Raw genomic sequence first — 14,957 nt, 5'->3', positions numbered from 1 at the left:
TGCTCATATACTTTTAAAGGTCTGTCTCCTACATCATTACATGAGCCTTCCAAAACACAACTATCAGTTAAGTGCTTCCCACATTGCATCCTGAAATAACAGACATGAATGCAGCAGCATATATACGTCTTTTTTGAAAAAGTTATATTTCCTTCAAGATACATTTCTCTCTGCTTTGTATGTGCTGATACAGTCATCCTCCATTTCAGAGACAGAAAAGGGTAAATCTTTGTTACTGTTTTGCAGATTGAAATTCTTATGTACTGCCAGCAGACAAGTCGACAGAAGCTGTTGTACCAAGCTCTGAAAAACAAAATCTCTATTGATGACCTCCTGCAGTCCTCAATGGGCACTACTCAGCAAGCACAGACCACCACTAGTAGTCTCATGAATCTAGTCATGCAGTTCAGGAAGGTAATGCTATTTTAAATAATAATTTTTTAAAAGTATAATTAGCTCAGAACTAAAATACAGCTTCCAGAAAGCACCATATAAAAAAACTCTGGCATAGGCAACGAAATTTGCATGCAGTTCAGTTGCTTCTGATGCGGTGTAGCATGAGGTTGGGGTAGAAGATCTTTAGCCAAATGGTGCGTGCATTTTCTAACTGGTTTTGTTCCAAATTGGTTGTTGAAGGAAATAATTCACTTGGGAAGAAGAGGCAATAGCTGCCATGTGAATAGGAAAGGTTATGATGTAGTATTGAAATTTGAGTCGATAAATACCTGTGACATACTAATAAATGTTAAAGTTTTAGTGATCAGTAGCCGTAGCTGATTTGGGATGTAAACGCTGCATCAGACTAAATTAATTCCTCCAAGTGTCTGAGATGCTGTCTTTCTTCTAGGTATGCAATCACCCAGAGCTGTTTGAGCGACAAGAAACGTGGTCTCCATTTCACATCTCCCTAAAGCCATACCAGATTTCAAAGTTCATCTACCGTCATGGACAGATCAGGGTCTTTAACCACTCACGGGACAGGCAAGCCTACTCCTTTTCCAGTTTAGCATATTTAGTGTCATTACTTAGACTTATTTTAGCTTTGTAAGTGCTAATTAACTCCCTTACCTGATGTACTTAAATGACATTGGCCAGGCAATACATGCCTCGTTTTCTTTCATTCATTCAACTGTTAAGCATCCGGTATCTGATGCTCTTTGCTGGTGGAATCGTGATCATCAGATATCCCTTAAATTGAATAAGAAAGTCAAGAAAAGGAATTCAGAGTTGTTGCTGATGATGTGTAATGGAATTAAGCTTCAAGAGTTTTTTAGAAACAATCCACAAGTGGTTTCCCTTCAGTAAGTTTTCATGTTTAAGGAAGCTATCAGTGTCTTTTGTAACACGGTATATCATGAGCATCTGCTAGTGCCTTGACAGCTTTTAGTGCTTACCTTGGATGAATAGAAATTGCCTGCGTGCAGTTTACTGTTTTCTCTGACAATGGCAATTTCTGATTTATTTTTGTTGCTTTTGGTCATGAGGAGTGCTCAGGGCAGAGATGAGAAAGCCATGTTTGAAAATGAAACTAACTGTTCTACAGCACAAAATGCAATTCCAGAACAATGGTGTGTCTCAATGTCAAATTAGCAATAGTGCATGTGGACTGATAATGCTTTTCTTTTAACTGCCATGCAGTTCCAGATAGCCAGAGTGCTGAAATATTTCAGATGAAGAATTGAATGGTTACTCTGCTTTTTCTGCTGATTGAGTGATTGAATGTTGTATGTGTTAGTGATTCTGTTTTTGTTGTTTTCAGGTGGTTACGGATTTTACTTTCACCATTTGCACCAGACCACATCCAGCAGTCTCTCTTCCATAGGAAGGGTAGGTATACAGGAAGCAAGTTTGGTTGCACACTTGCATGTGATGTTGTAGTATGTCTTATTTAGGGGGAAGGACTAGGAGGACAGTCCTCTGAGGTAATCTGATTAGAACTTGTTAGAATTCTGTTAGCATTTGTACTTGAACATGTATTTCATTTGCTCAAGGAGAAAAGTTGAAAGCAGATGGCAGAATTATCAATGGACAACCTGTTTTTTAGTCCCTACTTAATCCTAGTGCAGTCTCTTGTTCCATTCCTCCTATCTTGTTTTAACTTACTTCAAGGGATAATGCTGCCATTTTCGTCTAATGTGAATTTTTCCTGTGTGGGAAACTGCTAAATTCTCTTTCAAGTAAAAAGTAGATGAGATGCAAGTGACCCAGGATCTAGTCAATGAGCAAAAAAACCCCACATAAACTGATTAAATTGACAAATACCATTTATTATTATAGATTATTTATTTTTTTGCTAAAAAGAGATAACTAGATTGCTCAGCTGGGATGGGAAAATTTTGGGGAGGAAAAAAAAACCCAAGAGTGTACTGGCTGCATTCCTATGCTGGAATCTGTTAGCACAGACCTGCTCAGCTGTGCAAAATCCTTTTCAAATAAGAAGACCCAGAGGCAGCTACAGGAGTCTGCACTTGTCTGTAACTTCTGTGTGTCTTGCTGATTATTTTGGTCTCTGTTTTGATGTTCATAATAAGCTTTTTCATGGGGACCCTTTTTTGGCATAAAAGGAAAATACTTTTGGGAATATAGTCTTTGTTAAGAAGTTAGATAATAAAAAGCTATGGATGGTATTGAGGATACTCGGTGCACATGGGTGGGCCTGAAAGGCTTTTTTCATAAGCAGTGGAACCTGTCTCTACTGCTCCCCACCCTTTCACTGCAATGTTCCCATCATCCTCTCCATAGCTGTTGCATTCCTATCCCCATACTCGCATACCCCTCTCAGTTCCTGCATAGCCTTTCAGCCTTTTTGACTGGCTGCCTGACAGAGAAGGCGCGTGTTTGGCAGGCACCCTGAGGTATCCATCTCCTGATCATCTGCCTGGCATACCCCTGTTTGGATTCACAGACATGAACACTGCCTGTTGATTCCTAGTAAGCAAAATTACTGTCCTTGCTGCCTGCATGGTTTTCTGGCTTAGGACATACTTGTCTTTCTTGGTAAACAGCATTCTCTTGCCCAGGCTGGAAAATGAACTTGTACTTTGATTCAGGCATCAACAGTTAAGTTTTCAGTATTTCTAAAAGATCTAGGTTAAATTAGGATCTCCTGTTTATTCACCTAGATTTGTTGTGTGTCAGATAATGTGTGTCTTGAGTTGATGAAATAAGCTTATTGTTTTCAGCTGTGAGTGTTGGTGAAATGTGTTGGCCTAACTTCAGTATTTCTGTGACATAGGCATCAATGAAGAAAGCTGTTTTTCTTTCCTCCGATTTATTGATGTCTCTCCAGTGGAAATGGCAAACCTCATGAATCAGGGACATTTAGCCAGGTGAGGACAACTTCCCCCTGCTCCCCCCACCCCTTTTTAGTAATTATAGGAAAAGCACAGGTGATATTAGCAGCATTTATCTGTAGACTTAGAGGTTTTTTGCTCTGGCAGGGGGGTTGGACTGGATGATCTTTCGAGGTACCTTCCAACCCCTAAGATTCTGTGATTTTTATAATATTATCAAATCTCTATCATTATCAAATATTACAGCAACTTCTACAGTATTCTCCCAGGTATAGGACACCATTATACAAGGCAATCTTTATGCCTCTGTCAAAAGAAAACTTCTGTTAAAAAGATTTGACATTGTAAATACACAAGACAGTCGAAAAGCAACAGGAGAGTTTGTTTAGGATCACACTCTGGGTTGCTGGTGTTAGCAAGTGCAAAATGTAGACTTTTGAAGGCCAGTTAATTGCTGTTCTTAGCAGTTGCTCTTCAGTGTATATTTTAACATATGTGGAATAAACTTTTGCTGTGATAGTTTTTCTTCAGCTCCAAGCCATACTGTCTACCTTCCACATGTCCTGTTTTTAATATAGAATGGAATTCCAAGCCATATGCTTAGGATAATGGATTTTTAGAACCATGAACTGTATTATCTTGGAAAGCAAAGCAATCTGTTAAAGTTATAGTGTACTCTGCAGTTAGACAGTGGCAGTAAGAAATATGAGACTAAAAGCAAGTCTTTATTAATAAACTTGTTTTGCTTAGGGCTTTGTAAGTGTAATATTCTTTTATTGTGGTTATTTTGGACTGCTGTTTCTTGTCTGTGTTTCAGTAACATAATAAAAGTTTATCTTGACCTGTCTGAATTATTTTTATGATAAATTCTGTGTTCATTATGCAGTTTGTTATAAATAATTGGTGTATGGAGCAGTTTATAGAGAAGTCAGAGTAAAATTTTTATTAATAGTGAATAACTCGGGCTCCACCATTTTATATGAAGTGCTTCAAAGTTTATTTTGATATAATAATTTAGATTCAGTTAAGGTACCTTAGAAAACATTAAAATAAGTGTAATATAATTGGGAGGTGTCTAGCAAAAATTACTTTAAGTCAAGGCACTGTAAGCCTGAAAGTCTAAAAAAACATTTGTGTCAAATACAGTTACATTGTAAATACAGTCAAGCCTTTATTTCAGAAAGCAGTGAATAAATGTATCTCCTGTGTTTTGTTTCAGATGGTTAGCTCTTTTCCTGTCTCTGAAAGCATCCTATAGGCTCCATCACAGGCGCTCCTGGATGGAGACAGAATGGGAGAAACAGCAGGGGTCACGTTGTCTGAGGAACAGGGATTTCTTGCTTGATGTAGATTTCCCACTGTCTTTCCCAAACTTGCACAGCTGCACTTTGCTGCAGGTAAGCAAAATTTTACTGTGGAGACAGTAGCAAATCCTCATGATTAAAAACCTTTCCATTCTTATAAAAAAGATTAAAACAAGACTTGGAAACAGGATGACTTTATTAGCTGCTTTATTAGATATAGGTAATAAAGTTCAGAGTGCTGAACAGAAAAACAGTTTGACTGGTACCTTCCTCCCATGTGGTGACACCTTTCAAAACTAGCTATAAAAAACACATTAGTTGAATTAAAAGTAATTAAAATGTTACTGGAGCAACAGAACTAGACTCAAGATTTGTGAGGGATGGATTCTACTTGTAAGCTTAAGAATTTTGTAATGTTTTCCTACATGTAATATGTTTGTTTTCTGGCTGAAACCAACTTTTTTCAGATTCAGTACATTGTTACAGCAACTGGAGAAAGCAGAGACTTCATCCTCGTAGTGTTTTCAGAGTTGGTGGGCAGGCATTATCCATGGTGTCTTTCTCCTCTGAAATTCGCTTCTGCTGCTGGTAGATTTAAAAAGTGTTCATCTTATTGTGTAATGCAAAGTCATTTTCTCTAATAATTTGCCTGGCATGTGTGTGAAGGTTTTGTCTTTCTGTGACTAAAATGCTGTTGATTTCCTGAGTTAGGTTATAACTCCATTGATTCATTTCACTGGGAAGTGAGTTCACAGAAGTGCTTGCACAGAGTCAGGAGAGCATCTTAGGGCAGTTAGCAGATATGCATTACAAAAATCTTTTCTGAAACAGTGAGATTGTGCCAAATTTCTCTAGGGAATATTGCTTCTGTTCATGAGTGTGGAAGGGGAAAGGAGATAGCCAGAATTCAATTGAATAGCGTGTAGAGGAAGTTGAAATTGAAGATGCATAAGCAGTAGGAAACCAACCTCGGGCTTGGTGTCATGTTTTGCAGCGTTAACAGCAAAGCCAACAAAATGAGTCCTCCTTGTTATCAAACAAAGAGCAGGCCAACTGAGTGTGTGTGCTGGTTAACCCTGGCTGTGCTGGTGTTTAATATTCCATGTTTCTATGTCTAGCTTGCTAAAATGTCCACGCTGTATGGATTTGTTTTCAGTTAGTTGTGGTTTTATTTTTTAAGATGATGTTCAGCTGTTTGGATACGGACTGTATAATGCTTATTTCTGAAATTATACTGTAGCTCTGTCCTCCTATTGGTATGGTTAAGGAAAACTTAGGTGGTGGTGTAATGTTGCAGCCTAACTGTAAAGGAGTAGAAGATGGTATCAGAAGTCTATGCCCTTCCAGAAGTAGCACTAATTCTTACATATATAGAGAGACAATGTAGAATTTTACATAGCCTTTGCCATTAGCATGTATAAATATTAAAATGAAATTAATTATATTTTTTTAAAGAACAGAAGGTGCATTAACATTGTAGTTATTAAATATGAGATGTGCAATATGCACATGTAGGTTTTCAAATTAACGCTGACGTGTAAAGCATTTGGACAGGCTACAGACCCACCTGTACCATGACCTGTCAAGACATAACACATACTTCGGTTTTTCCAAATAATTCCTGTTCTTTGAGGTTGCCATTACTTTTGTCTCATTGCTGTGACTGGTATAACTAGTGACTGGTGTAAGTAATACCTTTTACACAGAAAACAGCAAGCTGAGGAACACAGTTCATTAGTGTGTGCAATAAAGTGTATTTGTGACAACCCCAGTAAATCTAAAGGAAGTTTAGCCCTGCAATTATAACAGATTCTTTAGAACTGTTTTCTGACCTGCATATTAGATAAACTTACCACCTAAAGTAACTTTAAAATAAGCTACATTTGCAGTATTTTGTTTGCAAGCTTGCATGTAGGACATCTATTCATGGCTTGGATGTGCATTTGCTTTGCTGGACAAAAACTGGTTGGACAGCCAGGTCCAAAGAGTTGTGTTCAGTGGAGTTAAATCCAGTTGGGGCTGGTCACGAGTGATGTGCCTCAGGGCCCAGTGCTGGGGCCGATCTTGTTTCACGTCTTTACTGGTGATTTGGATGAAGGGATCGAGTGCACCCTCAGTAAGTTTGCAGATGACACTAAGCTGGCTGGAAGTGTCAATCTGCCTGAGGACAGGGAGGCTCTGCAGAGGGATCTAGACAGGCTTGATTGATGGGCCAAGGCCAATTGCATGAGTTTCAATAAGGCCAAATGTTGGTTCCTGCACTTTGGCCACAACAACCCCCAGCAGCGCTACAGGCTTGGGGAGGAGTGGCTGGAAAGCTGCCCAGCTGAGAGGGACCTGGGGTTGCTGATTGACAGCTGGCTGAACATGAGCCAGCAGTGTGCCCAGGGGGCAAAGAAGGATAACACCATCCTGACCTGGTCAGGAATAGTGTGGCCAGCAGCACCAGGGAGGGGATCCAGCCACTCTACTCGGAATTGGTGAGGCTACACCTCGAGTACTGTGTGCAGTTTTGGGCACCACAGTATAGGAAGGACATTTTGGTGCTGGAGAGGGTGCAGAGAAGAGCAACTAGGCTGTTTAGGGGTCTGGAGAACAGGTCTTATGAGGAGAGGCTGAGGGAGCTGGAGCTGTTCAGCCTGGAGAAGAGGAGGCTGAGGGGAGACCTCATTGCTCTCTACAACTACCTGAAAGGAGGTAGATGTACTTTGCAAGATGGTTTTAGAGTTCATGGTTGGACTTGGTGATCTTGAAGGTCTTTTCCAACCTTAATCATTCTATGATCTCTAAATAATCCCATACTCCAAACCAAAGGGAGAGTTGAAAAACAAACTGCCCTTTTTACATGTCTGTCTTTTAACAGCATGCATCACTGAGAGTATTAACTCATGTTTTTTATCTTAGCCCAAATTTGAGAAACTTTAAGTGTTAAATTCCCCAAGGCTTCCTCTAGGGCTTCATAATATAGTAACATGTAGGGAGTAGTGAGGAGGGGGAGAAACAGAGGAAAAAGGAAGTGGTATAAATCTGGAAAGGCTTTTCTTAACTGCTCAGATCAGCATTTCCGATGTAAGAGACAAACTGAAAATAATTCAGTAGACCAAAAAAACCCACATTTATTTTTAATGAGTCTTTCTGAATTTGAGGTAACATCTCTCTAAAGATAGTATGAGTTTCTTCATGTAAACACAGAAATCCCTTGCAGTGAGAGATCTCTTCATTCCTCTTACTCTGCACCATCCACAACATGTATATTAATTTGTATACATTGATTTAAACTAATATAAAATCTGATCTGTGGAGATGAACCCTTCTGAAGTTGCAGGAGGGGAGGTTTAGATTGGACATCAGGAAGAATTTCTGTACTGAAAGAGTGGTCAGACACTGGAACAGCCTGCCCAGGGAGGTGGTTGAGTCAGCGTCCTTGGAGGTATTCAAGAAATGTGTAGATGTGGCACTTCGGGGCATGCTCTAGTGGCCAAGGTTGTGGAGGTTTTGTGGGTGTTTTTATGGTGGGGTATGTTGTTTGTTGTTTGGTTTTGGTTTTTTTGTAGTTTTTTGTTTGTTTGTTTGTTTTGTTTTATTGTTTGCTTTTGTTTTGTTGTTTGGTTTGGGTTTTTTGTGTGTGTGTAAACAGTTGGATTGGTGATCTCAGAGGTCCTTTCCAACCATGAAGTTTCCTGATTCTGTCCTTTACTTTCCTAATTTTCTTTATATGAAAAAATTAGAAGTATTCTTGAGCTTAAGATGCTGGTAGCAATCATTCATATGTATGTGCAGCTCTGTTTGCAATACAGGAAAGCCTCTTTCAGCACTTCCTTTGGATTGCATGGTTGCAGTAGATGTGTGCGTTTGTATTTTTTAATGATCCTCCCCTTCGCTTCTTGTCTTTTTCGTACTAAGGTGTATGATCCATTTCAGAGCTGTGGCTGTGTTCAGTTCTGTAACCTTACCCTGGCTTTGCCATGTATGTGACTGAAGGGAAGTAGGTTTCTGCTGTCTCTCTTCTATCTGGTGTCTGCTTTGTTAATGAATATTTAATGGCTGCATGTGGCAGGGAATTCAAAGAGGGATGTTTTTTATGTGACCTGCTCATAGTTTGCACATGGGAAGCATGATGCTGAAAACCATATTAATACCTGTTAACTATTTCTAATACTGTGTGTACACAATAATAATAATAATTTCCTCTTCTTTTTGATACCTTCTTGGAAGTTTTCCTTTATGTTTCTTCTAATTGGGCTGAAGGCATCTTTGGTGGCTCTTCAGTATTGGTTTCCACAAGAGAATTAAATAGCAAACTTGCATAGGTTTGGAATTACAGTTTGGTAGCTTCCTCTCTGTCCATTTCTTGTAATCTCAGTTTGTAGGAAATAAAGTTAATGAACCCTTCTAACAACCAGGCCACAATCAGTTTGCCAGTGCTTGCTGTTGTAAGACTTAATGGAAACCTCTTGTGACTGCTTGCAATGCTGATTCCTCATCATAAAATCAGCTGTGTGCCCAGTGACTGCCACAGGGGCAGAGAAGGCAGGGACTCTGAGCTACAGCAGCTGTTCTGAGTCAGTCGAGCCCTTTCATTACTTCCAGTCACTCAGTCCTGCCTCTGTTGATGTAGGTTTGCACACTCACAGCTCTGCATGAGCTGACCACAGAAAACTTCATCTCTTCATATCTGCTGAATTTGTTTTCTGATTAAGTGTGTAGCTAAATACACTTGTGGAGGGGTGTGACAGGTGATTAAACTGGCACAAGAAGTGGCAGAACTATGTCATGGGAAGGGATTCCCCTTTTTCAGCTGCAGTACTGGTGCTTTGTTGCCACCGTTTCTGGTCCACAGATGAGTAAGCCAGTGTTTGCATCCGTTGTCCGCAGCTGTGTACTCCCAGCCATGTGTGGCCCACTCTGCTGTTTCAGCACACGGCCTGTTTTACCAGGTGGTGAAACAGATCACAAAACTAGCTTGGAGGGGCAAGGGTTTGTTTTCATCTTGATCAGCATCTTAATGAATAGAGACAGCTAGGCCAACAAGAAGGGGCTGTGCGGGGACAAGACTAAACATGTGAAGCAGTTGTTGCTTAAGCTAGCATTGCTGATAAAGAACTGCCAGCTGAGTAAGAACCTGTTTTTGGGATCACTTCACATTATCCAGTGTGGCCTGAGCTTTGACCTGTGCTTTTTAGCCCTGCTGAGTGTCAGTGAAAGGCTATTGTCAGCTCTTTTGCTCTCACCTTTTATATAGAGGAGCAGATGTTGAGTCAAGAGTATGAACTTTCTTTTTGCCAGCTCCAGACCACGAGTCACACCGGTAGCAGCTGAAAGACCCACTTACGTGCTAGGATTGCCTGATTGTATTTCTTAGGTGGGGCTAGCATGTATGTACAGTAAGAATGTTTTTCTCCCTTGTCAGCAAGTTCCAAATTATCCATGTATATTGCTAAGGGCATCTACATCTGGAAATGGAAAGGAACCAGAATGCATCGTCCATTATAGACTACTACTGTGGGTGTTTTCTAGTATTTTTTTGACATAGATAGAAATGCATATATACAGTATATGACACAATACACAAGGTATGTGCTTCTATGATGTACCTTGTACTTCAAGCAAAATTGAGAGGCTGTGTAAAATAAAAGTAGCATGCAATTAATTCTGGTGCCTTAGGAACTGGGGCAGAAGAATGCCAAAGCTTTAGATACGATTTACATTTTACTGCTAGAATTGTCAGGAGGGCACATGCTGTGATCCTATGGCAGTGAGAAGTATATCTTTTAATGCTTGATTTTTATTTTCTTGTTGTTGTTGCTTGCTTCCTATAGTATGTGGAATCTATACTACAGGAAGCCAGTTTTACCTAACAATATATAACAATCGGTCACCATAAATATAGAAAAGTCAGAACAAAAACTAAGGAACAAAAATGGTTTAGTCTCTAAGCATTTTATTTCATTGTCTGATGCAGATATTCAGAATAAAAAAGGAAATACAATAACTGATACGAGCAAAGATAATTCTTTGTGTAATTTTTCTGCATAGTGTTGAGCATCTCCAAAGAGCTCTCCTTTCTTTAAAATGCAGTGTCATCTCAACCCCCTGCTTTTGAGTCAATATATTTTTCTGTATCAAAAGGACATTAATACATCTGTGGCAAATTCCAGATGTTACACCTGGGTACGTTCATGTGTGTGAATAACCGTGCTAGCACCTTGAAAATCTTTAGGATTAAATTCAGAGCCTTTTTGCACAGGAAAGGAAGAAAAAGGTTGGAAAAGATGAAAGTCCAAAGATGCCAATCCAATCTCATTTGAGTCTTAATTGTATTTTATCTGCCAAATTTCATTTCACCCATGCTTCAGAAACCATAAATGAGTAGCTACAAAACAGCTTGAGAATCAGACCTACTAGAATATTCCTGTATTTCCTTCATTACAAAATCTAAAGTCAAAAGGTCCAAAGAAGGAAAAACTTGTTTCTGGTTCCAAATCAGCGTAAAGGCAAGTGCTGTTACGAGCTAATCTGATTTTAACCATCTCAGGATTTGAATGTTCTGATAATTACAGAAAGATCCTGTACGTTGTGACTGCAGAAGATGTGTTGTTTCCTTTTTCAAAGATAAATATTTGGTGAATGTCCTTAGTCTGTTGTTCTCATGGGTGGTCACAAGATTTAAGAGGCGTTTTTCTTTCTAGACTTAGTAACTTCTTGATTTTCATTTTGTTTTCAGAACCTTGTGTTCAGTAGCTACTGTAAAGCAGTGACTGGCTATTCAGATCATGTCATTCATCGAAGGAGATCAGCTACCTCATGTGTTCGGTGCTGCCAGGTGACTGAGCTGCCGTCCTTCCTGTGCATAGCCAGCCCACGGGTAAGTCCAAGTTAGCTTGTAAATTATGTATTTTCCATTGTGTTTCAAATCTTGTTAGAATTGTGTCTTAGGAAATGAATGATCTATTACTTTCTTTTGGTTGGGTAGAGCTGTTGTGAGGATATCCTTTTGCTGCTGTATTCAATAGTGGGTTTTTTCATAGGGGAAGTGACTGTAATGTGTACTGAAGGGAAAAGGAAAGTTGTGAGATGCACCCAACAGAAGTTATTCTGGGATATGTAGATTTCACTTTCTCTCCTAATACCAAAAGCAGTAAAGTTACAGAAGAGATTGTCAAGTAACTTATTCCCAAATAATCTAAGGGAGAGATGTGATAAGAACAGAATTGGGTCATTTCTTGGTTGACTCTGCATGACAAAAAGTGGCTGAGAAGCAATGTGTCTTTGAAAAGGATGTTTATTTTCTGTCGTAGTGTTAGCTTTTGTTCCAAAAAGGAAACACCAAGTTGCAATATACAAGGATTACTTGAGTTGGCATTTTCTAATTTCTGGATATTATAGTGGTACTGCTTGGGATTGTCCATCATCTATTAACTGAAATTTGTAATTACTTCACCTGAAGCTTCCTGAGCTGACACAAGAGACCTTCATAAGTCCATGGCTATTGCTTTCATTCCATGTTGTTGGATTGTGACAAAGCTGGACAAAATGTGCTTATATTAGCAGGCCATCCAGGTGCTATATTCTTTAGTAACTGTTGATGTTACTGCTGTAGGCTTGATCAGATGGGGCCACGTGCAATTATACATTGGTATTTGGAGAAGGGAGGGTGGCAAGTAACACTACATGCTCATTGCCCATGTGCTGCTGGTCAACCTTGAATTCATCATGCCTTCAGCTCCAGGGACCAGGAATCCAACTGAATTCTCAGTCACAACATATCTAGTTCAAGAACAAGCCGTTTATTCTGAGAGTGCCTTGTGAAAACCACTTCTTCAGATTCCTTTGATATGTTGCCGTTTTCCCTTAAATTTGCATTGCAGATGAGTATGTTGAATACTTCCTATACATTAGGAAGGGAGGATAGGGGCTCAGAAGGCTACATAGGAGGGGGAAGGGAAAGAGGAGAAGAGAGCATATCTGACATTTATTCTAGTGAGTAAAAGTCACTGCTTTTGGCTTGGCTGGTGTATAAAAATGATTAAGTGGAGGCATGGCTTTTTGTTTTCAGGAATACAAAGACTTAATTTTATGCTTGTTAGAAACTTTTGGCAAGAGTGTAGAAGACCTGATACAGCAGAAAGGGCACATATGTTCTCAGAAACTATAGCCTTCTGTTGTTGTTTGACCTGTGATGATGAATTTTGGGAAGTTAATGGAGCAAATGATAGAAATAGGAGCGTATGTTTATGTAGCAGCTGCAAGGGGGGGGGATAGTGGTGAGGTGGCTTTAGTTTTCTTTCTATGCAGACAATTTTCCTAAGTACAGATTAGGCTTCAATCACAAAAGGTAACTTGAAGGATGCATCTTGTATTTTTGTTTTCATTAAGAACCTTACTTACTTGTTTTAGAGTAATGCTGTTTGGTTTAGTTTAGCAGTTTAGTAGATCCCAGTGTGTCAGAGGTATTGTGGTAAGAAGTGGTTTTGGGGCATCTCACAACATCCTAAATGTTAGCTTTGCATGGCAATAAACGCAGAAAGTGTTTTACAATTACCCTAACTAAACTAAGTTACTGAATTTAAAGTGGCAATGCATTCATATATCCCTATCACTATATTTTTTTAATGTAATTCTGAACCGTGATAACTGTTAAATTCAGTCAGTCTGACAAGAATGTGTTGGTATAGGAGGGTTTAGTACTAAGGACTACCCTGCCTTTTGTTACCAGCAAAACCACAAAAACATACCTGGAAAAAAAACACCTTAAACTGTGCCATTACAAAAAGGAGAAATGAAGAGGGGGAACAAGCTTGAATGGATGACTTTTTTGACTGACTGACTTAATTTTTCTTTTAGAATTCCTAGTGTATGAATATTCCTTTTGATTTCAGAAATTAGTCTACTCTGTTTTGTGTGTAGTGGCTGACAGTCCTGGGTGTCCTGAAAATAAATGTGACAGGGTGTCTGTGCCTGAAGCAGTTCTTGTTTCACCATATCCAGTGCAGAAAAATGAACTGAGATGTGATGGTTACTAGTGTCCTTTAAAAGGAACAACCTAAGTCTGTAGCATCAGTGTGGTGTACATCCGTGTTCAGGCAATAAAACTGGAAATGTGAGACGTTTTGCCCTCGCCCACAAAAGACAGTCCTATGCTTTGACTGCAGATGGCAGTACAAGATAGCATCAACTCTAGTAGTACCTATTAAGTGGAGGGAGTGTATACAAAGTCTTACTTGACACAGTCACTTTCAATTTGCAGTGTTTCATGTGACTGCATGCATAGACCTGTAAACCAATCTGGTTTAAAAAAAAACTGTTACAAAAGTAGTAGCTTTACCTTTATTGCTAAGATTTTGTATGCTTTTTAAATTTTCTTTTGGTATGTACTGTAATTGTGCTTATGAATTTGTTTAAACAATTGATTTGCCTTTGCACAAATAAGTCTCTGTGAGATTAATTTTTTCTCATGAGAAGAGCTCCTGTAAAACAGGAGTGGACCAGTTTTCCTCCACACAGAATATTTTGCTTGATACCTTTTACTTTGAATTAGCTGGTAAATGTTCAAAGAACAGTCAGCATCTAAGATATAAGTCAGTCTGTTGTGAGGTATGGGGTTGTTCCCTTCATCTTACAGTTTTAAAGTACATGATTTAAAACTGTTTATATTTAAACTGTTTTATTGCTTATCAGTTAAGCTATTAAAATATTTTCGTTTGCATGATGTAATGTGATATATGTCATCCTCAATATGTAGCAGTTAATTATGTCACGCCAGAGTAAGCTGGATCAACAAATTAGTCTTCAGCTATATAAAAGCTTTGTGCCTTTAATACAAAGATAGTTCTTTCACTGTGTTTAATGGTTCAACTGTCCTATTATCAAACCAGTTCCCGCCCTCTCTCAGTTCTCTGGAAACTCAGATGCTGACTGTTCACCATCAAAGCTCACAGACTCCCTTACCATTTGTTCTGCACAGCTCTGTCTCGTTTTTTAAAATGTGAAAACTTTCACAAGTTTGATTTCCTCTGTGTTCCTTTTCATGTGTTAGATTGTTTTTCGTAGGCCTGTAAGTAATGTGGTCGTTCTGCATACTGTTAGGATTCATGGCAATGTTTTTAACTTACATAAATTTACAAGGGTGAATCTTAAAATTTTGCTTCTGAAATAAAAGTAACAATTACTTCTAAAGTGATTGTTGAAGAAACCTATAAAGCCTTGCAAATTCATAATTTTTATCTGTTATAAGCCCATACTGCAAGGTTAATTGTCTAATATTAAATTTTAGTTTCATGTTTATGTGAGTTTACAACACATAGAATGTGAAAATTTCTACTATAACTTGGTTATAAATACCTTTTGGAAACACCCCATG

The 14,957-nt window shown here is 38.9% G+C and overlaps 1 protein-coding gene across 2 annotated transcripts in view; it reads left to right on the top strand.

The window, feature by feature from the left end:
- The window catches only part of INO80 (INO80 complex ATPase subunit), a 70,945-nt gene that overhangs the window by 30,039 nt on the left and 25,949 nt on the right, over positions 1 to 14,957 (top strand). For both annotated transcript variants that reach the window (XM_051620727.1, XM_051620728.1), the window contains exons 20-25: positions 247 to 414; positions 848 to 981; positions 1,760 to 1,827; positions 3,236 to 3,329; positions 4,513 to 4,690; positions 11,322 to 11,462. In XM_051620727.1, the coding sequence (XP_051476687.1) occupies positions 247 to 414; positions 848 to 981; positions 1,760 to 1,827; positions 3,236 to 3,329; positions 4,513 to 4,690; positions 11,322 to 11,462 (783 nt within the window). The remainder of the gene's footprint in view (positions 1 to 246; positions 415 to 847; positions 982 to 1,759; positions 1,828 to 3,235; positions 3,330 to 4,512; positions 4,691 to 11,321; positions 11,463 to 14,957) is intronic.

The sequence above is a fragment of the Apus apus genome, chromosome 5 (genome assembly GCF_020740795.1).
Source record: "Apus apus isolate bApuApu2 chromosome 5, bApuApu2.pri.cur, whole genome shotgun sequence".
NCBI lineage: Eukaryota > Metazoa > Chordata > Aves > Apodiformes > Apodidae > Apus > Apus apus.
This window is presented reverse-complemented; position numbering and strand designations above follow the sequence as displayed.